Below are 20,902 nucleotides of genomic sequence, written 5' to 3'. Positions count from 1 at the left end.
GAGGTTCTTACGGTTCTTAACATTTTTTGGTTCTCATTTGATATATATATATATATATATATATATATATATATATATATATATATATATATATATATATATATATATATAGAGAGAGAGAGAGAGAGAGAGAGAGAGATAAAAAATGTTAATACTTACGGTAAAAGGAGAAAAATAAAATCAATAAAATAACTTAACAAGCTTGTACACTATACAAACATACATGCCAACTATTTTGTCCCAAATACACATGCACAAATACATGATACAACAGCTGCAAACAAATTCAAATCCAAAAATGATTTATTGAATTATAAAACAATTCAATTTTATAAACAGTGACCAAGAAAATTTACAAAAAAAAAAAAATAATAAATAAATAAAAAAATTAAAAAAAAAAAAAAAAAAAAAAAAGATATAAAAATCCTATCTTCACATCTAAAACTCATTACAATAACTCATTAGAATGATAAACAACAAGATCTACGCATAAGTGAACGGCCCATGCCAAATCCATTCCAAGGCCGTGTAGTGGGGGTAGAAGGTAAATCGTGAAGCATTAAAACATATTTTTGGTATTCTCTCTCCTTAATTTATCAAATTATGCAACTCAACCTTTCAACCGTAGCCCATAAGGCTCCCATGACTAAAGCTTGTTACATACAAATAACAAAATACATTACAAATACTCAATTGGCCTCTTACGTGTATGATTCAAACTCCAATACATCAAGATAATATATAGATATCAATCAGTATTGTGAATTGTAAGTCAAACACGTGCAAATAATCGTCAATATGCAGATTGCAAGAGAAGGTAGTAAAGTGACATTCAAGAGTCTACTCTCCCCCGCATACCCTCCTAATGTTATTGTAGCATCTGCAATCACTCGCGCGATTGTTCCAGCTTCAGTCGACAATAATCCACCATTATAAGTCCCACGGGATAGCCTTGATGACATCACACGAGAAAGAAGCGATAGATTCACACCTAAAGTATCAACAAACAATGGCAGAAAGGCTATAGTATATATATATACCATTACATGTTATATAATCACAAAAATAAAAGAAATACCTTCCAAAACTTCGGCAGAAACAAACATCACGAGTCCTGACAAGACATACTGAGTCACGGTGTAAGGAATTATTACGTTAAAACTTGCGAGAATCCCCAAAAACACCATGATTTCGGATGCTAGTAATATTTGTCTGAAACATAATATGGAAAAAAGAAATCTTTTGATAAGAAAAGGGTACATCGATCATATATACATGATTAATGAAATGTATATACCTGTCTTCAAAAATGTTGCTGATATTGCGTCCGATGATAATATTTACAGGAAGAACAGTTAGGCCGAGGCACACAAGAAATATTGAAACTTTACCAGTAGTCCAGTGAAAGTAGTATGAAGTTATGACACTAGATTCTGCCAACAAGATCTCCATTGCGTACTTTAGCATAAAATATATCAGCAACTGGACCTGATATATATTCATCGTAAAAAAAATTCTTGAAGAAATGATCATTATAATTTGCATGTATTAATTAACTAGTGTAAAAACAAACCTTTACAGAAGGTGTGAGTAACTTATATGCTGCCTTTAAGGAACTAACGGGTGCATGTGAGTCTTCCAATAGTTCCTCACTGACGTCACATTCTTGATCATCATCTTCACCATCTTGGTGTGCCTCTGAGCTTAATAGTGGCTGTGTTGCACCTTTCTCAAGGGCATCACTCCCCACTTGACCTATCATAAAGATCCAAATTCCAACACCATTATATATAAACAATAAAATTAAAATATTCAAACTAAAAAGATGGAATTTATTTAACATACGTGTGTCATAATCATGGACAAGATCCTTGTGGGAAAGACGATCAGGTTCTCGAAATGAAATCGAAAGCCATATAAGATAAAAAAGCCATGCAACAGCCATAACCCAACCAGGTAACGTATTTTGGTTAATATGAATCATATAAATCTTGAATTTCACTTGTAGTAAACCCGCAAGAGCGGGCCCACAAGCCATTCCAAGAGCACTCGCACTAACGAAACCTGCTGAAGCCTGCATTCGGATCTTGAGTGGGACACAATCACTGATGTACCTTCGGTTCACTGCTCTAGCAGACCCAAGACTGGAAAGTCAACGAAAAAGTCAATGTTTTGTTCGAATTGTCAAGAAAGAGACATACATTAATTATATACCCACAAAACAAACGACCGAGTAGAAGCACTGATATGGAGTTGAAATCATAAGCCAATGCATACATTACATTTCCTATAAAAAGAAGGATGCTGCTAAAGACTAAAGGTTTGAAATACGATTTGTTTGACCAGGCGCTAAAATAGATTGAAGAAAAGATTTGAGCAACAGCCATGGCACCGATCACAACCCCACAAACAGTTGCTGCAGCTCCTAGGCTCATGGAGTAGTCATCTGCTGTTGGGACGATGATATACGTATTCACCATATAAAGAAATGTATTCACCAAATTCATGAAAAGTGACATGAAATTGTATCTTTCATCATCGGGGTTTTCCTCTGTAGGCATTGGTAGTTCTTCGTGCATGATAAGAGCATGTTGCCCCAGAAAAGTAAGAAAATTTGTCGAGTAAGATAATCTGTCTACAGCTGCTCTTATTGCGTCGATTACAGGATCCTACAATTGGGATTTTTATGAAACGAATTAAAAGGAGAAAATTTGAAAGAATAAGATAAAAGTTGGGAAAACCTGAAGAGGGCGAGTAGGTTGATCATAAATCGATAAGTAACTCCCCTGACGATCTTCAAGTTCTGCTAGATTTCGAGATATGGCCCCTACCACAGCCCCTAAACCCTGAAAATTTTGTTAGATTTCTTTCAAAATTAGAAGTAAATAAATATAAAAGAATGCAAATTACCACATGCTTGAAGACTTGTTGAAGCTGGGAATAAGGATGATTCGCTCGTGTTTTAACATAGTAATCAGTAAATCCGTAGCCTAAACGTTTATCGAACTTTTTAAGGATCTTACGAAGTCCAATTGCATTTATCTCAACGAAAAACAGAAGCTTTAGTAGATCTCTTCCAATGTCTCTATAACCTTCTCTCAAAGCAGCTATTTTGACTAAATCAAGCTCGATTTGAAGAGTTTCTTGTTGTTCTCCAAACTTGGCTATCCTGCTAGAAAGAATCCCTTGTTGTTCCAGTAAAAAGAGAACAACTTTTTCAATCTACATCCATTATATACATAAATCACACATTAAGTACATTAAAAACTAAAAAGATTTGCACAAAAGTTAGTGTACCTGGATATCGAGCATTCTTGAGAAGTCTTTGAGAACGTATCTACGTTCAATACCTCCGGTTTCAATCTGTCGAGCATATTGTTTAACTTTTTTCTTCATAAGTTTGTAATTGATGTAGTATCTGTTAAGTCACCATATATAACATAAAATGAAGTTTCAATAAGTGCCCCTTGAGATACTATCGAGCGTATTGTTTAGCTCACACTTTTCTACACTATAAAAAATGAGGGGAAAATGCAAAGTACCCTTGCCATTCTTCGATTTGTCTGTCTTTTAACTTTTTCCCAAAAGCAACCATCTCTCACTGCATCAAATGTAGTAGAAATTTACCCGTAGAATCTAGAAATTTTTTTATCCAGAATATAAGTCCCAAGAATCAACTAAACACACTTTGGCTACATAAAAGCTCTCAACTTTTCAAAGAAACTTATTTAGTTTTAGTTGTACCTAACCATAGGTCTAGTAAGAGAACTCTACATCTTGTGTAAAAAGATGCTTTAACAATTACATATTGTGGAAATGTAAATGCAAAAGAGTCATGCTACTTATGGATTTTTCCATAATTCCATAGTGGTTTCAAATGATACATGTCTTTCTTTCTTTCTTTTTGCATATCTGAAGAACAACAGATAAACGGTTTAATTAGAAATTAGATTGTAACACACTCATGTTAATGTACAAACCAAAGCAGCAGCAATCTTTATTTCGTTTGTTGATTCATACAAAGAAAGTGATCACTTGTGGTAGAAATTGAAATACAACCTGCACCTTCTACTCCATCAAACGTTATTTAAAATGCAATACCCACATTAAAGAAACAATCTTTTTTGATAACTTTTACGCAAAAATCGTAACCCAGTCCGAGAAATGGGAATTGACATGCAATAACTTGAAATTCACGTAGATAGTGGTAATAAGCCTAACCTTCGTCCTTTGGGTATCTTAGATGAACATCAACAAAAAGAAGCAATTGTGTACGTATAGATGTATGTGTTCTTGTATTTAGAAGAAGGGATCTGGAGAGTGCGGAGTGGGTTGCATGAAATTGATCACAAGATTTGGGTTTTCTTTTTGATGATTTGGAAATTAACAAAGAAGACTGGAATTGAATAGCATTTGTATCTGCTATTCCTGCATGTTATGTTGCGATATGAAGATAGAAGAGAAGAGAGGGATTGGGAAAGGGATGGAATTAAGGTGGAGGTGGCGCTCATACGGTTTTCTTTGTTCGCTGCCTTTTCAAACCTTCATCAATCAATCTAGCTATGAGCTATCACCTTTTATGCAAATATTATTAAAATTAAAAATAAATAATAAATAAATAAATAAACTCTGACTTAGTTCGGTAGGACCAAGTTGTGTATCACAAGGATAAAGGTAAATTTCTATTTAAAATAAATTTACTTTGAATATATTTAATGGTAGAAGTAATTTTTTTTTAATCATTAGAGTTAATAGGCATATGAACGACTATTACCCTCGTAATAACTATTAATGAGACGTGACTAGCGGATATAGGCAATTAGTTAAAAAGTGTTAAAATTTATCGTTAATATGGTGTTATAACACCAAATTAAGAAAATTAGCAACTAATTATAACAATTCATGTCATCATTATATATATATATATATATATATATATATATATATATATATATATATATATATATATATATATATATATATATATATATAACAAAATTAATTAAAACTATAGTCATTTATGATTTTTATTACCATATAATTATAGAAAAGACCATCATAGCCTAATTTTAATATATATATATATATATATATATATATATATATATATATATATATATATATATATATATATATATATATATATATATATATATATATATATATATATATATATATATATACAGGTCGTATAAAACATATAAAAAAACCCAAGCAATTGTAACAGGCCCAATCTCATTTTAACCTATATATATTTACTCTTCTAATTGTCTTCTCCAACCTATCTGTTTTCTTGCATGGCTCCCTCATAAAAATCATTTTCATCAAATCTCATTCTCGCTAATATGGTCAAAATTACATACAACAAACGATTGATAAATGCTGGTTAATATGATCAAAATCGAAGTCAACATCGAAATACGATTTGATAGTCTTCCTGTTGCAGTTAGTTGTCATCACGACTGAACACCACATATCGGGAAGGGTGGCGGTGTTCCCCCTTTGGTAACGTCGTTAAAGGTTGTCCACGTCACAAAAACAACACTTCTCATTACACACACCGAGTAGTCTAAAAAAACATTGGACAAAACCCACATAAAGAATTAAAATCACTTTTTTCTGTTAAAAATAAATTTTGAAATCATAAACGCTTTTACTTGTCTATTCATGAACTTTACTAGATGTTTATTATATGTGTACATATAACTTTTTTTAAGATTTTCCATATGTGATGATAAAATCCATGGGCGTTCCGGTGGACGTTCACTTATCTATAAGATTTTAAAAGGAAAAATTATTTATAAATGTAATATAGTTCTTAGTTTGTATATATGTAGTCATTAATTTTTTTTTCTTGTAAAATAAGCTTTTGAACTTGTTTTGTATACATTTAATCCTTATGATTCACTACTTCAGGTTAAGTTATTAAGTTTACATATTTAATCATTAATGTTTTTTTTTTTGCAAAGTAGTTCCTTGTTTTTTTACACATTAAGTCCTTAAAACGCGTCCCCCGCTTATATCAGTAGTCTAATTAATGAATCCGCAAATAATATTAATGTCCTAATTTTCTTCCAAAAGAAAATGTCTTCGGTTTCGATTCATCTATCTCCATAGCATACAACAATATTATTTGCGATTGCTTCCTCCTAACTCGACTTGCACTTCCCAGACAAAAGATCACCTTGCAAAAAAGTTTAGAGTCTCCTTTAATTATTTGGTATGTCGATTTTAACCTTTTTTCAATAAATGAGTTTTTTTTTTTTTTTTCAAATTGACCTTCCTTCTTACATTCTTAGAATTTGTATTTTGTTACTGAAAAACAAGATAAAAAGTATAAATTTTGGTAATAGGTAAATGTAGAACATGGCAAATTGACCTCAAATTTTGAATATGAGCTTACAGTTGTTAAAGAGGAGGTTTTGTGTCTCAAAAGAGAACTGAATGAGTTGAAGAAAAATTAATAATGATAAAGAAAAATTAATAATGATGAAGTGAAATTTAGTTCGTATTTGTATTGGAATCATTATGGCTAACGCATTTTCTACTTCACCTTGTGTAACCTAGTTTATAATGCTATTAAATGAAGTTTGTATTAGGATTAAATGCAGTTGGTATTATACTATAACAGTTACTAATATCAAAAGTATAATGTTATTAATTAGACATGATTCCACTGCCTAGATGAGCCATATATGAAAACATCTCATGTCACGTGAGCAAAAGCATAAAGAAAAAATGGTCATAAGTGTATACAAAAACAACAATGGCTTACTTTTCAAAAAAGATACATTAATGACTAAATATGTATAAATTGAGAACTTAACCTAGAGTAGTCGGTCATAAGTACTGAATGTATATAAAACAAGTTCAATGGCTTATTTTACAAGAAAAAACAACAAAGACTAAATGTATACAAAATAAAAATATATTTTTCTTTTAGGTAATTTTTCCATTTCAAAATTGACATGATGTTATACATTCCTTGTGGATGACTTTGAGAAATATCAATAAATCCCAAAGAATTAAATGAATACTTAGGTTTTGTTTGTTTTTTCGAAACGAAAATGTCTGAAATCTGCGGACCATCTCTATAACCCTCTGTAACGGAAGAGGGGAACCAAACGGCTGCAGTATGTTATAAAAAGCTTGTTTGTTTTTTACTTCTGCAGACTGTTGAAATAAGTTAAAGTAATATGTAAAGAAGTTTGAAGCAAATGATCAAGTGTTGCACCACGCAGCACACACGCAACAGTTTTTAAGTCAGAAGTATTTTAAAAAACAAACTGTGAATGGCTAAGTGATACGCATGTGCTGCACGACAGCAGTAATAAATTGTTAGAAAATGGTTTTTTAGAAAAAACAAACAGCATCTAAATATTATAAAAAACTTATATATTTAAGTTTTTTCCAAATAAAACCTCAAATTTATTTATTTTTCTAAAAAAGAGCTTGTATTTTTTCATTTTTTCTAATTTGGTCATTTTAGCCGGTTTACCGGTAATTTTCCGGTTCTTGACAAAATTACTTTAGATAAACCTTCAACTTTTTCTTATCCGAAAAAACATTCACATGTGACAAACCTTTTCTTTTGAACCATTCTTTTACTTTTTGGTGCATACTTCCCATCAATTTCTTGTTGTTTATGATATTTTGATAGCTTTTTTCATTAAAATTTGACCATCCTACCTCCCCTTACCCAATTTGTATGGGGCAGGTGTAATGTTGCCTTTTTCGTTGTACCATTGAAAGTAACATTGAAATCTAAAGGAAATATTTGATTTTTATACAAAACAAAGAGAAAGAGGTTTTGTCCAATTCTTTTTGGAAGAATAGCTTGACAATTATATTAGATTCCAAACATATATGGGTGTTTAGAAGTTCTCTTCTTTATTCTTAAAACAATCTAACATACCAAGCCAACGTATATTGTTAATTTTCACCTCACATATAATCCACCGACCATCCTACAAATAGATTTTGATAAACATTTTGATGGATACAATAGTCTCTTTTTCGAACAAATCAAATGTTTCTTTCAAGTTCAAATGTTAAAAAGCATTAACAATAAGAACAAGAGAATTAACAGTAAAAAAACACCGTTGATTCAAACAAAAACTAAAATTGAGTCTCCTAGTCACATTATTATAGATCGGTGTTTCTAACTAGAAAAACATGAAAGCAGGGATTAGATTCAATAACAAAATGTCAAATATTAGAATTTTTTCGGAAACTAAATAGAAAATATTTAAGTTCTTTACGAAAAAAAAATATCTAAAAATGAAAAATCACCAGTAAACCTACCAAAATTGACAAATAGAATAAATGCAAGGTGAAGACAATTATCGATTGTAATCAACAGTTTTCAGATCACAAAGTTTGTCACTCTACCCCTCTTATATAAGATGCATGTTACTTAAGATGGTGGATTAAAAAAAAAAAAAAAAAACTTTGATAAATTTAGAAAAATTTTAGAAACTACAACTTTGTATCTCATCTTTTATACGACACAAAGAATAAATTTCCCAAGTTGTACATAAATTGACCTCGATTCTGCATACCACCTTGTTCATAATTAGTCTTCCATTAATGGTGGGCCAAGTTTGTTTTGGTGAGAAGATGAAGATGAAGATGACATCATCAATGGCAGATGAAGATCAAGCTGCAGGAGCATATTCTTGAATGACAGCTGCAAGCTTGTCCCTGTCCTCCTGACTCTTTGTCCTTATCAAGAATGTCCTTGCAACCACTTTGCTATCATCATCATTCCCACTATCATCCTATAATATTGCTTATATTATTACAACTTTGCCATCCTAAGGGTAAAACAGGGAATAAAATGGCATACGTATACATACCACTGTATGAAAAATGGCAACAATGGAATTCTTTTGCAAGCTTGTTTTTATCCCTGGATATAACAATGCATTAAGCAGCAATCTTCCCACCTGCAATTAATAATAATGATAATATAGCAAAATCTCATAAATCTTTAAAACTTTTGTAAAAATAACATACATCATTTCTAACAACAACTGTAGGTTTGGATTCTTTGGTGCCTTTGGTGACACCTTCTTTGCATTTTATAGATAGTTGACCTGTTCCTCTATCTTTCCATGCATCTTTATCTGTTGAATCACTTGACTGAAACAAATAGATACAAGGGAAAATTACACAACAAAGAATGAAGAGCAAATTGCAGAAAATTATTTCCATATACCCTTTTGTAATTATTCTACAGAAGGTATAAAATACCATAAATATCTGTCCTTTTTGAAAATTACCTTGACATAAAGCTTACATTTGACTTCATGCACAACCAAGATACCGGTCTCTTCGGTCTTTTTCACAGATGGGCTGCTTGGCTGCTCAACATCATCTTCTGTTAAATTCAAAACATAAATAATAAAATCACATAGTGTTTATAACAAAATATAAGAGCAAATAATATTATGTATCTTATTACCTCCATCTGCATCATTTGAAGCATCTGGCTTTACAGAAATTGAGTTTTGTCCACCTGAGGGAGAAGGAAAATGAAACAACTTAAAAAAGTTGAGCATTATAAGATACCACATGACATAATAACTGAAAATAACACCTACCGAATGAAAAAGAAGATTGATTGTTGAAGAGAGGACCAGTGTTCCATGAGGCTGTGAACCCTGAAGTTGCAAACATTGGGGTTGTTCCAGAAGTTGGACCATTCATAGTTGATATGTTCTCATTGTCTTTACTTTCAGTAGCAAGTTTCTTTTGAGGAGAATGTGATCCTTGTTCTAACAAATTTTCGTTCTTTGTAGAATTTGATTTGAGCCAGTTGACAACATCACTAAATTTCTCCTATACAAAGAAGATCAATAAAATTCTTGCACGAAATATACAAATTGCAGACTTGATATGAGTTTGGATCATTACCAGAATGCTTGAGGCGTGAGTTATGTAGTCACGTACTCCATCTTCCCAAAGTTCATCAGGGTGGTTTTGTAACTGAGTATTAACCCAACTGTAGATAACAGCTTAAATTATTGAAATAGTAAAACAGTGAGAGTTTCTTGCAACTGAAACAGGAAAGATCACAGACCTTGCAAATTGGTTATTAAGAGCTCTCACATGTTGTCTTGATGATTCAGCCCGACGCATATCCAATGATGGAGCTGCTATTGATTTTTGTTGTGATGATTCTGCCCGTTGAAAATCAAATTGAGCTCCTACCATAATTTTTTTACTCTGAAACCACATAACTATAGTAATAAGAGCAAGAAAACAGTCCCCATTCAGCTTAGCATTCAGCTAAAACTGTAAGAAATCGACTATATTGCTTTCAACATAGCAGCTCAAATTGCGAGAAGAAAATCAGTCGGGATTCAGTACCAGTTACAAAATCAATCAATTAAATCGAAACCCTAAGCTTCACCTGAGTTTACATAACCCATTAATGCCTCAGCTGATACGAACAGAAAGTAATGAAACGGAAAAAGGGAGCTAGGGTGCTACTCACAAACAAATTGTTGGTGTCTGCACTGGATTCTGATATGGCGAGACGCTTGGTTCCTTTCATGTATGAATGATAGCTTCCTTTTCGAGAACAGAGATTGAATCAAACGAAGCCAAATTAGGGTTCTTATGATGATAAAAATACCCCTTTTTTCGCCGTAGATCAAAATTTCGTCTTTCTAGGGTTTTCGATTTTCGTTTTTCAAATCAGCAGACTTATTATAATGTACACGTAGGTACATGGAAATCTACGTTTTTTAACCGTTAAATTCAGGTGGGGTACTGAGTTTCAATTAGAGCCGTTGGATCTGCGAGATGATGGCGGTCTGGTAACATGCTGCTGTCTGTCCATATATAAATTTACCATCTCATGGACATGGGCCCATCTTAATTAGCCCACAGTAGGTCCATTGTTCAATGAGCTATGCATTAATGCTATGTATTTTAACCATTTGAAAAACGAGGATGCTACAAATGATTTTAAAATTTTTATTTTTTAATATTGTATGATTCAAGATTCCATAGCTTGTAACCCTTGACTCCATATTTAAAACCGAGGAAAATATAATTGATGGCTCTTGGTTCTAGCTTCCCCTTATCAACATGGGCATAATTTGTGCAACTAAAAATCATTAACTTTGAGTAATTTGTAGGAGAATAGGACCATACATCAACTTGAGTCTTTGTTTAGGGCTACGGAAAGTTGATTAATTCATAAGGTGACAAGTCGTGGAGGCCGCCTTGAGCTAAAATTGAAAATATAGGTTTGCATTAGACAACATATATTTACATGATTGTGTTAATGAGTGTAGGGGACGATATAGTTTGTGGAAATGTCTATTAGACAATTTTTCTTTGATTAAATAACTAATTGTTAGTTCAATACATATCGATTGAAGACAAACGGGTAACAAGCTGCGCCGCTAGCTTTTTCTGGATGGCAAAACCAATTCTTTTGAAAACAACATTAAAGAAAAAATTTAAAACTCATTGTTACAAGAATGTAACTTCCTGTCCAAACTTAAAGTGAGGCCTAGAACTTGGATTACAAAATCGAGTTCATTTTCTAAAATTCAGATTTCTAATGCATTTTTAACAAAGCAACTAACTTAAAACCAAGTCTAGAACTTCGACCTAGCCAGGGGTTTTGCCTGTTGGACTCCGCCATGGGCTGTTGTCCCTTTGACCCCACTCCTAGGGGAGCTACCCCCGGACTCATGTCAGTTCATGGACTTTTCCTCTAAATAGCAGTGTACTTTAAATCAAGACAAACTTTAACAAATATGCACTCCGCACCACCCTAACTTGTTTAATATTTATCAATGTAACATTGATCAACAAAATAATCTCATTACACTTAAATAATATTAATGATACAAAATCACCAACAATGTCTTCAATCTTGAAGTATAATTCAATTTTTTTTCTAAACAAAACTCCAAACCATTATTTGTACACAACTTTTTAACTGTCTTTTCGATTTGGCTTTCAATGACAGTCTTCCATTTTTTAAAGTCGAAGAATGCATCTGATTTATTTAAAAAAAAAAAATAAGGTCCCACTTTTATTGAATAGCAGCCAATGATGGTCATAATGTACCTAACACCTCCTGAATATTTGTTATAAAATGCCCAAAAGCCTGAATGAACATGTTGTGAATTGAAGTGTTGAATTTCACCTTTTTTTTTTTTTTTTTTTTTTTATGTTTAGAGTCTTCTTTAGAACTTCTTTCAAAATGTGGTTATGAAGATGGAAATGATTTCGGTGTAGGGCTTTATAATCTTTCTTCTTCTCTTCCTTAGTCCCAATGGTGTGATTTTTCTTCCAAAAGCATCCTATGCAACATCATAATCTTCTTGAGCTAGTAATGCTCGCATCTTGATCTATTATAACAAGTACTGTTGGGTATTAAGATGCAACCTCATCAAAAATTGAGAACAAAGATATATACGATTATGCAACCAAAGATTAAATAAAGAACACAGGAAGATTTAACATTGTTCACTCGATTGTGACCAAACTACATCCACATGCAAACTAAAAAATTTATTTTTATTGAATTCAAGAGGCTTTGTAGGTTTTATGGGAAAACGAATTTGGTGGAAACCTTTGCATGTTTCAAGAATCATTCATCAAGTTATTATTTTATCAGATAAAATAACAAAACGACTTAATTATCTCGAAAATCCATTTCCAAATATCAATACATCCCGCCAATTAAACTTCAAAACAATCTAACTAAACATCCAAATCAACAAAAACAAAACCATCACATATCTAACATTACACCCCTACCAAAAACCTTCTTTCAATCTCAACAACAACAACAACAAATCACCAATTTCAATAACCATTTCACACCAAAGACCTTTTTTCTTCATCATGTTCTTCATTCTTTTCATCTCTAGGATAAGATTTTACTTGTTTTACAATCGCATCCGGTATTCTAAGCTTTTGAGGAATCTTGTGATCAGGCAACATTTTCATCATAATACCCGCGGCTATTAAAATTAACCCCATCGCGTGTTGTTCTGACATGGGCTTTGTAAATATTATATAAGATAACAATAAAGTTACTGCCTTTCTTGCGGTTGTTACCTGTAATAACCATATATACATTTTTATCTTTAAAATTATAAAATATATATCCCACTTTTTTTTAATGTGATTGACAGAATTAAGAAAATGTTTAATTACCAAAGCAGTGGTTGCAGCTCCAAAAATGGCAATTAGTGATAGAACGGATACTTGGCCTACAAATGTAGCCACAGCTTCAAAAACCAACACCCCATATACATAAGGATGCTGCATTTTTTTATATTTATAAAAGAACTGTTAAAAAACATGTAGTTTTTTTTTTTTTTTTTTTTTTTTTTGTATATATGTATATAGATTGTTGAAAGAGAAGAGTGAAGACTTACTTCAAAACATGAATTCCATGCTCTGAATAATTCTCCTGTTAAAACCATTGGTGGAATCAAGAAAGGTGTTCCAACAACTGTTGAGCAGAATAGCATTTCCATCTGAAAATTTGTGTGAGTAAATGTGAAGTGATGGAAACTGAAGAAGGAATGGAATTAGTCATTACATTCCATTCCTTGTTCAATTCCTTCATACCAAACACTACCAAAGACAATAATTACCTGAGTAGTATCACGATTAATGGTAAAAATTGCTTCTTGCAAATTACCCAGAAAGGAATCCATGACTAAGGCTCCAGAAACCATAACAACACCAAAAATACTAAAATTTGGAGAACTATTGGCATCAGCTAATGTGAAGAGAATCAATCCAACAACAAGAAGAACAGCAGAAAAATATTCACGTGGGGGATACTTTCTTCTCAAACCAGGAATGAAAGCTCCCATCATCATAACAGGTAAAACCTATAAACAATTTCGTTTATAAAATATTAAAACAGCAAATTTGGATCCAAAAAAAAGTATAAAAACACATTTGAGATACCTTGGTTGATTTGAACATTAGTTGAGCGGGATAATTGAGATAAGCCAAGGATCCTTTTGTTAATCCATGAGAACCCATAAGAACAGCTGAAAGCTTAACGTACATTTTCCATGGATTCACCATTTGCTTTGTGGTGAATCCTTGTAAACTTATGAGTGTTAAGTATACAAAGCCTTGTACGAATGTAAAATACCATCCATAGCTGAATTTAAGCCTGTTATATACGTATTCCTGCCATAAAAAAATAATAATAATAATATAGATATGATTATGTGTGAATCTGCGCGATATATGAATGACAATGAGAAAAACGAACCTCACAAATGCCATTAACAAGATATCCAAAGAAAAATCCAGAAGAACAAATAAGAAATTGTTGCCATGTTGGTTTATCTGTTAGCGTAATCCCAAACAAAGTCCTTATGTGATCTTCTCCCTTCATCTCTGTGACAAATCATCAAACACCTACACTGCAGAAGAATGATCAAAACGGGGTGTTACCCGCTTTGATTCTCTTACTTTTCGACCAAAACAAAAAAAAAATGTTTGGACAGGAGACGCACCAAAACATTGTTTCACAGTAAACGACTTGTCTTGAATTTGTTGATTTCCAAAGAACCACATTCAATTTTCTCCTTTTTGCAGGTTTTACAAGGAACTTTGATAGGCGAAGAGGCAACGAGAGAGAAACGAGAAGACCCCAATCGAAGTTTTCCCAGTTTATCTCCTCTGCAATCTGCATCTCTCGCGGTGTAGGGATGGAGGGATAATGGCTTGAAACAAGGAGAAAACATCTCCTCTTTTGAAGGAATTTTCATGTTGCATGAACAAGAAAGAGAAAGAGACCCCATCATGTATACACACGACTCGGAGCCTCGGAAGTAGGAGAATTTAACATCAATTTTAGAATCTTGGAGGTGAGGTGTATGTCATTAACTTGATAAAGGGAACAGTTTCAAACCTTTCAACGTATCATCAATCTTAATTCATTTTATGAGGAAAATATTATTAACTTTAATTATGTAGATTTTTATATAAGCAAAATGTATTTTATCACAAAAAAAAATAAATAAATAAATAAAATAAAATTAAAATATATATATATATATATATATATATATATATATATATATATATATATATATATATATATATATATATATATATATATATATATATATATATATATATATTGAATCTTGGCAACCACAACGGGCCCACATAAAGTTCAAAGCTCACATAGTGAGACGTAAATCGGTTAATGTTATCGCAAGCAACTATGTCAACTATGCTGTATTGTATGTTTCTTGCATTTAATCAATTTTAATATATAAGTGGTCGTCTACTTTTTGTTATGGACACATGATAATATGTAAAAAAAAAATATAAATTTAGCATTATATTCTCATTTCAACAATGTGAAAAAGAAGCTTAACAGCCAACAATTTGGCAAATCTTAAAACTCAAAATAACTACAATCAAATATATCCTGTTAGTTTTACTCAAACGGTATAAAGTGTTGGTTGGATTCATAATATTACACACTTACACACACAGGTTTCATACAAAAGATGAAAGCTACTACCACTCTTTCCTTTTCCTTTCTTTTTTCAACCCACTGTATTTGTATCCACATCCGCATCATTTTCAGCATCTATCATCCCTGATTCCGGTTCTTGTTCCGTTTCCGGTTCTGGTTCCGGTTCCGGTTCCGGCTCTGTTTCATCAATTTGACCAGGCTCTTGACTTGCTGTATCGGTCTCCATTGCCACTGTTGATGCTTCAAGATCTTGCCTATTATTATTATTATTCCCTTCACCATCACCCTCACTTGCAGGTGTTGCAATCTTTCAAAAATAAAAACATCGAATTTATTAAAAAATAATAATAATAATAAGAAGAAGAAGAAGAAGAATGTGTATGTTTACTACCTGATTGTTGTCTTCTGATTGATTTGCAGGAGTTTTGTTTTCTTCTTTTTTAGCACGTTTTGATCTGTCACTTGGTTTTGCTTGATACTTTGATCGGACATCAGCTGGCATAAGTTCCATCGGCACAACCCCTTCCACACCAAATTCAGTAAACTAAAACAAAAAAACCATCATTTTATTAAAAAAAACAATTATATAATAATATCTTTTTTTTGTTAATTATTAAAAAATAATAAATAAATAAAACTCACTCGAGAAAACCCCTCCAAATCCTGCCTTGCTGAAAATCTAAGACCTTTCCAGCAGTAAACACGGTTGTTTTTATGGTGGTATTCTGCTTCAATCCCAGCATCTACATCCATCTGCAAATTTTAAAAAACAAACAAGAGTAAGTTACATTTTCAGTCCCTATTATACCTTCATTTTTGCATTTGGTCCTACAAAGTTTTTTCCTTGCAATTTTGGTCATCATTCAAGGTTCTGTAACGTCTTTAGTCACTGTTTTATAAAAAATGACTATTTTGGGTCCATAAATGTTGCTGACTTGCAACTTTGGTCCCAAAAATAGTCAAAAAAGAATTATGTAAAAAAAATCTCCAAAATTTAATTTACTTAAACAAAACATATAAAAAAATAAAACTTGGATAATATGGGAATTTACATCTTCGGCTAAGGGTTTCCAGTATTCTGTAACAGCTGGCGTTCGTACACGTTGAGAATCAGTTAAAGCATTCTGCACAAGGGGTAGAATTGGTAAATAAATAAAATAATATTCTGTTAAAAGTAAAAAATTATAAAAATAAATAAATAAACTTATATTTCACGACGCACTGGATTTTGATCCGCCCATTTCCATAACTGAGAGAGTTCTTTATTTCCCAATCTCCATCTTGGACGACTGAAATTTATATAAAAATAACTCAGAAATAAATTTTACAATCATTAAAAATTATATATAATTATATATATACCGTTTTTTTCCTCCATCTCTCACAGTTTTCTTTTCCGTGGGTTGTTTTTCAAATGGAGCACAACCATCACGTTTCCACCAGACCTAAAAAAAACAATTTGAAAAATAAAAATAAAATCAATTTATATATTATTCATTCAAGAAGGATAGAAATGGAAAAATACCCAATTCCTTTCTCGTTCTAATATATGCTCAATGCTTTGGAGAAATTTTTCTCCTTTAGGTGGAGTCATCACAAGAAGTTGCTTTACTCTTTCTTCACATGATTTTATTTCTTCTTTCTGCAATTAATAAATAAATACCACAATGTTTATAAAACAATAAACAAAATACCACTTGTCACATTTTAAAGGTATTTAAATTTTAAAGTCCCAACTAACCATTGTTTCAGAAGGCAAATCTTTTTCGTTTTTCCCTGGAGCCTAATTTTTTTTTTAAACAATTGCATATGTAAGTAACATCATAATATTACATACAATTATACAAATATATATATATATATATATATATATATATATAATAATGGAATGCATATATTAATTACCTTAAGATAATCGAATAAAATTAGGCATTGGACAAGAATATGGCGACGAAAGCTTGGATCTTTTAACTATATTAGACCAAAATTTATAAATAAATAAAGAAAGTAAAGTGTGATGAGATTGAAGTATTTTATGATAAAAAATAATAATAAAAAAATAGAGGGTCCCACCTCTAGACCCATTAAGTTACTGCTTGTAAGATATTTTATGCTAAATGTTGCTGCTTCATCTTCAAGATTGTTTGTACTACTCTCTTCTTCACTTAAAGGCTGAGCTTCAAATGTATTTAAAACAGCCTGGAAAATCCAATTTTTAAAATGAGGAAAATTAGAAAAAGAAAAAATAATAATAATACGAAAAGGGTAATTATGGGGAAAAAAATACCTTCAAGCAGGAAGAGAACTTCTGCCACTTGGGGGTGGCAGGAGTAATGGAAGCAGGGTTGCTAAAATACTCCTGAAACAAAAAAAAAATGTTTATTATAAATAACAATTTGTAGAAATTTAAACCTTGAAATTGAATTTAAAGAAACAATAAATCATCCATGTTGTCAACTATCTGATTGACTAAGTTATTTGAATGTTTAGCTATTTAATGATTAGTTTTTTTTTCAACCATAATTTTTCATTCAGAAAAATATTACTAACTACCAAGTATTTAATCAGTAAAACAAGATTCAGTAAAAATAGAGTTCACTGAATCTTTAAAATTATACTGATTTTATATTTTTTAATCAGAATAAAACTGTATCAAAATTAATTGAAAAAAGGAATCATTAAACTGACCTGCAAACTCCAAAAGGTTTTGTAGAAATTGAAGTCTATAGAAATTCCTGAAAGCCATATAACTTTTTTAGGCATGCATTTGAGCATAAATAGAAATTGTTAATTTGAAATCTAGAATCAATAAATTATTTTATAAAATATATATGGGATATATTAGTTTACACACACACACACACACACAAAAAAAAAAAAAAAAAAAAAAAAGAGAGTTGATTTTTACCATCAGGTGCTTGCTTCTCATACTTTGTCTCATTTGAAACATTGAAAACTCCCTTAATATTGACAGCTGTACATGCAAAAGAAATAATAATGTCAGAGAAAAAAGTAGAGCACTAAATAAATAAAAATAGTTAAAAATAATAATAATAACCTGAACGTTCAGACAATGGAAAAAAATGTGCAAGAAACATAATGATACGTCCACAAAACACCACATCATTTGACTGAAAAGTAGAGAGGGCAAAAATGTCATTAATTAAAAAAGCAACTTGAAAATTTCCCTTAATTAAAATTACCTTTGAAAGGCGACGAAGAAGTTGATTGCAAGTTCTTAACATTACAAGCTTTCCCCTTGCAAAAAGTTCTGGCTGTATGAATGTATGGAAGTGAACACAAGAATAGATATAAAAAAATTACTTAAAAGACCCTGTAAAAGTAGAGAATTTACACACCTTACCCAAGATGTCTTGCTTACTTTCTATATAACCAAAGACATCTTCACAGTTTCTCATTGTGGACATTTCTGTTAAATCTTCCAAAAGCTGGAATATCATGCCCCCTTCAATGTGTTCATTTTCACAAAGATATAGCACAATGTCTGAAAAGATTTCAAGAAATGGAAATATAAGTGCAAGAAGATTGACTAATAAGTCATGAGAGTAAAATATATATATATAAAATATACTCACCAAGAAGCCGAGGTACTTGCCCCTGTGTGTTATCACCATCATCAATTGATGCCCCATAATGCATAGTATTTTCCCCTGATTGAACTGCAGCTGACTAGGTCAAACAACAATTACATGATGTTGAGGCATATAACATGTTGACTAGTCAACCCATGTGAAATATGAACATTAAGAAAGCATGTAAGGATTAACATACCACGAGCTCTTGAAGTAGTGTTCTTAGAATGTTTTCCAACAATTGGTTCTCATCCTGGACTAGTTTTGTTTGCCTCTGCATCAAATATAACAATTTTGGATGAGTTCAAGGGCAATTTTGGGTGATATCAAAGGCTTGAGATCGAATTTCTTCCAAATCTAACAAGATTTGATTAGATTACTGCAAGGATATGAAGCTGTAAGCTCTATTTCATTAGGGTTCATGAAATTTGATTCGTAGAGATGATTCTTGATGTGTGTTTGTTATTATGATGTAAATGTTGTTTATTAGTAAGGGTAACAACATTTAAAGTAATCTATACCATATGAAATGGGATGAAATGTCAAGTTAGGGTTTATGTCAATTTGAGGATGCTATGTTAATTTGAGATACATTGGATTATTGCTTAGAAATCATTGATGGAATAATGATGAATGCATGATTAATTTCATGAAGACGTGACTTAAGTGTATAGCCATGGATTAAAGATTTATGAGTTCTCAATTTAAAAACTAAAAGAGGTTAAAGTGAATTGTTTATGGGGTAGTTCACAAGGGAAAATCTATGCAGTGTCTGAATATGGGCTTCGACTCGGACAAAACAATAACTTGAATACCATTTTCAAAATCACATTGGGGAAAATCGGAAAAGCATACATTCACACAAGAGAGGTTAAGAAGCAAACCTGAGGTTTGATGGCTTCTTGAACTGTTTGAAGAGCAAAATCTTCTGGTTTCCCAGGTTGTGTTATTACCTTCCTGAACAAATCCTACGCGCAGAAGATAAATTTGAAAAAAAATAAAATAAAAAAATACGTGTTCAAGAACGTAGCTTCGTTCTGATTTCTTTTTTGAGTTGCTTTCATCTTCTCTGAATTAAACGTAAAGCACAGGTGATTAGGGGTTAGTTTACCATGTCGATTTTCAAATGCGATAAACTCGTTGGTTGTTCTATGCCAAGTTCTTCGAGCAGTCTATACCCTCTTGGATTCTTTAGATAGCAAGATATTTTCAAAATTTTGATCGTGTCACAAGCGAGCTAGCTGCTACTTCATGGATTCCTGCATCGTAGCATCTACTGCTTTCGTGTGTTCCTCGGTTCTTCCCCAAAAGAAGCGCTGAAGAGAGAAAGAATTGGGCCGTTGATCTTCATGTGAAACATGTTGGGCCTATTAGATTGGGCTTGGTATCACTAACATACCATACTTGGGTCTTCACTCTTCATTCTTCTATATCATCTTAATTCTTATGACCTAATTTTTTAAAATGTCATAAAATAACCACTTAAACTCACTAAAAAACCCAATCGAGTGTTCAAAATTATTTTTCTCGTGTCACCTCATGAAATTTATTACTTTACACCATTTCCTTGAGTTTAAGACTGAGGAAAGGAAAGAAAAATGAATGAAATAAAAAGCAAACTTCCTTTTCTTTCCCCATCAATTTCAGTTTTTTTGGAGTATAGATTTTAAGGAGAAAACTTTTGTTACTTTTCTTCCCCTCCTTAAATGAATCTCGACAATACATTTCACTGTCTTTCATTTCCTTCATTTCCTTAAATAATAATAATAATAATAATAATAATAATAATAATAATAATAATAAACTC

The 20,902-nt window shown here is 31.8% G+C and overlaps 4 protein-coding genes across 8 annotated transcripts; all 4 read right to left on the bottom strand.

The window, feature by feature from the left end:
- Positions 1 to 752: 752 nt before the first annotated feature.
- LOC145001326 (SPX domain-containing membrane protein At4g22990-like) lies at positions 753 to 3,595 on the bottom strand. Of its 4 annotated transcripts, none has more exons than XM_078960700.1 (10): positions 3,543 to 3,595; positions 3,298 to 3,418; positions 2,911 to 3,222; positions 2,742 to 2,846; positions 2,215 to 2,669; positions 1,819 to 2,144; positions 1,574 to 1,755; positions 1,298 to 1,488; positions 1,079 to 1,212; positions 753 to 991 (listed from the first exon to the last, which is right to left on the bottom strand). In XM_078960700.1, exons 1-10 carry the CDS (start codon positions 3,593 to 3,595, stop codon positions 753 to 755), a joined length of 2,118 nt encoding a protein of 705 aa, XP_078816826.1. The 4 variants fall into 4 exon arrangements, with proteins under 4 accessions (XP_078816826.1, XP_078816830.1, XP_078816828.1 ...); XM_078960704.1 differs by having other exon boundaries at positions 1,574 to 1,742; positions 1,842 to 2,144; XM_078960702.1 differs by having other exon boundaries at positions 1,846 to 2,144.
- Positions 3,596 to 8,301: 4,706 nt separating this feature from the next.
- LOC144999663 (Pleckstrin homology (PH) domain superfamily protein) lies at positions 8,302 to 10,706 on the bottom strand. The gene is made up of 9 exons (XM_078958788.1): positions 10,502 to 10,706; positions 10,085 to 10,230; positions 9,919 to 10,006; positions 9,606 to 9,843; positions 9,467 to 9,520; positions 9,285 to 9,382; positions 9,019 to 9,144; positions 8,859 to 8,948; positions 8,302 to 8,780 (listed from the first exon to the last, which is right to left on the bottom strand). The coding sequence occupies exons 1-9, from the start codon at positions 10,559 to 10,561 to the stop codon at positions 8,658 to 8,660; spliced, it is 1,023 nt and encodes a 340-aa protein (XP_078814914.1). The 5' UTR covers positions 10,562 to 10,706; the 3' UTR covers positions 8,302 to 8,657.
- A 1,966-nt stretch (positions 10,707 to 12,672) lies between these two features.
- LOC145001380 (UDP-galactose/UDP-glucose transporter 2-like) lies at positions 12,673 to 14,786 on the bottom strand. Its single transcript, XM_078960751.1, has 7 exons — positions 14,526 to 14,786; positions 14,279 to 14,432; positions 13,963 to 14,193; positions 13,641 to 13,883; positions 13,419 to 13,520; positions 13,195 to 13,302; positions 12,673 to 13,095 (listed from the first exon to the last, which is right to left on the bottom strand). Exons 2-7 carry the CDS (start codon positions 14,402 to 14,404, stop codon positions 12,853 to 12,855), a joined length of 1,053 nt encoding a protein of 350 aa, XP_078816877.1. The 5' UTR covers positions 14,405 to 14,432; positions 14,526 to 14,786; the 3' UTR covers positions 12,673 to 12,852.
- Positions 14,787 to 15,388: 602 nt separating this feature from the next.
- THO1 (nuclear matrix protein-like protein) lies at positions 15,389 to 20,417 on the bottom strand. Of its 2 annotated transcripts, XM_078961133.1 has the most exons (20): positions 20,207 to 20,417; positions 19,980 to 20,063; positions 19,295 to 19,369; positions 19,099 to 19,192; positions 18,862 to 19,007; positions 18,706 to 18,777; positions 18,561 to 18,633; positions 18,411 to 18,476; positions 18,191 to 18,237; positions 17,790 to 17,861; positions 17,576 to 17,701; positions 17,408 to 17,473; positions 17,244 to 17,285; positions 17,028 to 17,144; positions 16,865 to 16,947; positions 16,725 to 16,791; positions 16,555 to 16,626; positions 16,145 to 16,255; positions 15,894 to 16,046; positions 15,389 to 15,809 (listed from the first exon to the last, which is right to left on the bottom strand). In XM_078961133.1, the coding sequence occupies exons 1-20, from the start codon at positions 20,207 to 20,209 to the stop codon at positions 15,573 to 15,575; spliced, it is 1,806 nt and encodes a 601-aa protein (XP_078817259.1). In that variant the 5' UTR covers positions 20,210 to 20,417; the 3' UTR covers positions 15,389 to 15,572. The 2 variants fall into 2 exon arrangements, with proteins under 2 accessions (XP_078817259.1, XP_078817260.1); XM_078961134.1 differs by lacking the exon at positions 20,207 to 20,417 and having other exon boundaries at positions 19,099 to 19,188; positions 19,980 to 19,994.
- Between the last annotated feature and the right edge of the window lie 485 nt (positions 20,418 to 20,902).

The sequence above is a fragment of the Lactuca saligna genome, chromosome 6, assembly GCF_052625555.1.
Source record: "Lactuca saligna cultivar CGN05327 chromosome 6, ASM5262555v1, whole genome shotgun sequence".
In the NCBI taxonomy this organism is placed as follows: domain Eukaryota; kingdom Viridiplantae; phylum Streptophyta; class Magnoliopsida; order Asterales; family Asteraceae; genus Lactuca; species Lactuca saligna.
Note: the sequence above shows the minus strand (reverse complement) of the source record. Positions and strands in the feature narration are given on the sequence as shown.

What these genes read in the sequence shown, in the direction of transcription:
- LOC144999663 (XM_078958788.1), bottom strand. Translation starts at nt 10,561, where the DNA reads ATGAAAGGAACCAAGCGTCTCGCCATATCAGAATCCAGTGCAGACACC. An exon ending in CTTAATAACCAATTTGCAAG is followed by an intron (nt 10,007 to 10,084) that starts GTCTGTGATCTT and finishes TGTTATCTACAG; the next exon opens with TTGGGTTAATACTCAGTTAC. An exon ending in AATGTAAGCTTTATGTCAAG is followed by an intron (nt 9,145 to 9,284) that starts GTAATTTTCAAA and finishes TATTTGTTTCAG; the next exon opens with TCAAGTGATTCAACAGATAA.
- THO1 (XM_078961133.1), bottom strand. An exon ending in AGCAAGACATCTTGGGTAAG is followed by an intron (nt 18,778 to 18,861) that starts GTGTGTAAATTC and finishes ACATTCATACAG; the next exon opens with CCAGAACTTTTTGCAAGGGG. An exon ending in AATCAGAAGACAACAATCAG is followed by an intron (nt 15,810 to 15,893) that starts GTAGTAAACATA and finishes TATTTTTGAAAG; the next exon opens with ATTGCAACACCTGCAAGTGA.
- LOC145001326 (XM_078960700.1), bottom strand. Translation starts at nt 3,595, where the DNA reads ATGGTTGCTTTTGGGAAAAAGTTAAAAGACAGACAAATCGAAGAATGG. An exon ending in AACCTACTCGCCCTCTTCAG is followed by an intron (nt 2,670 to 2,741) that starts GTTTTCCCAACT and finishes TCCCAATTGTAG; the next exon opens with GATCCTGTAATCGACGCAAT. An exon ending in CTCGGTCGTTTGTTTTGTGG is followed by an intron (nt 2,145 to 2,214) that starts GTATATAATTAA and finishes TTGACTTTCCAG; the next exon opens with TCTTGGGTCTGCTAGAGCAG.
- LOC145001380 (XM_078960751.1), bottom strand. Translation starts at nt 14,404, where the DNA reads ATGAAGGGAGAAGATCACATAAGGACTTTGTTTGGGATTACGCTAACA. An exon ending in TTGTTAATGGCATTTGTGAG is followed by an intron (nt 14,194 to 14,278) that starts GTTCGTTTTTCT and finishes TTTTTATGGCAG; the next exon opens with GAATACGTATATAACAGGCT. An exon ending in GAGCTGCAACCACTGCTTTG is followed by an intron (nt 13,096 to 13,194) that starts GTAATTAAACAT and finishes TGGTTATTACAG; the next exon opens with GTAACAACCGCAAGAAAGGC.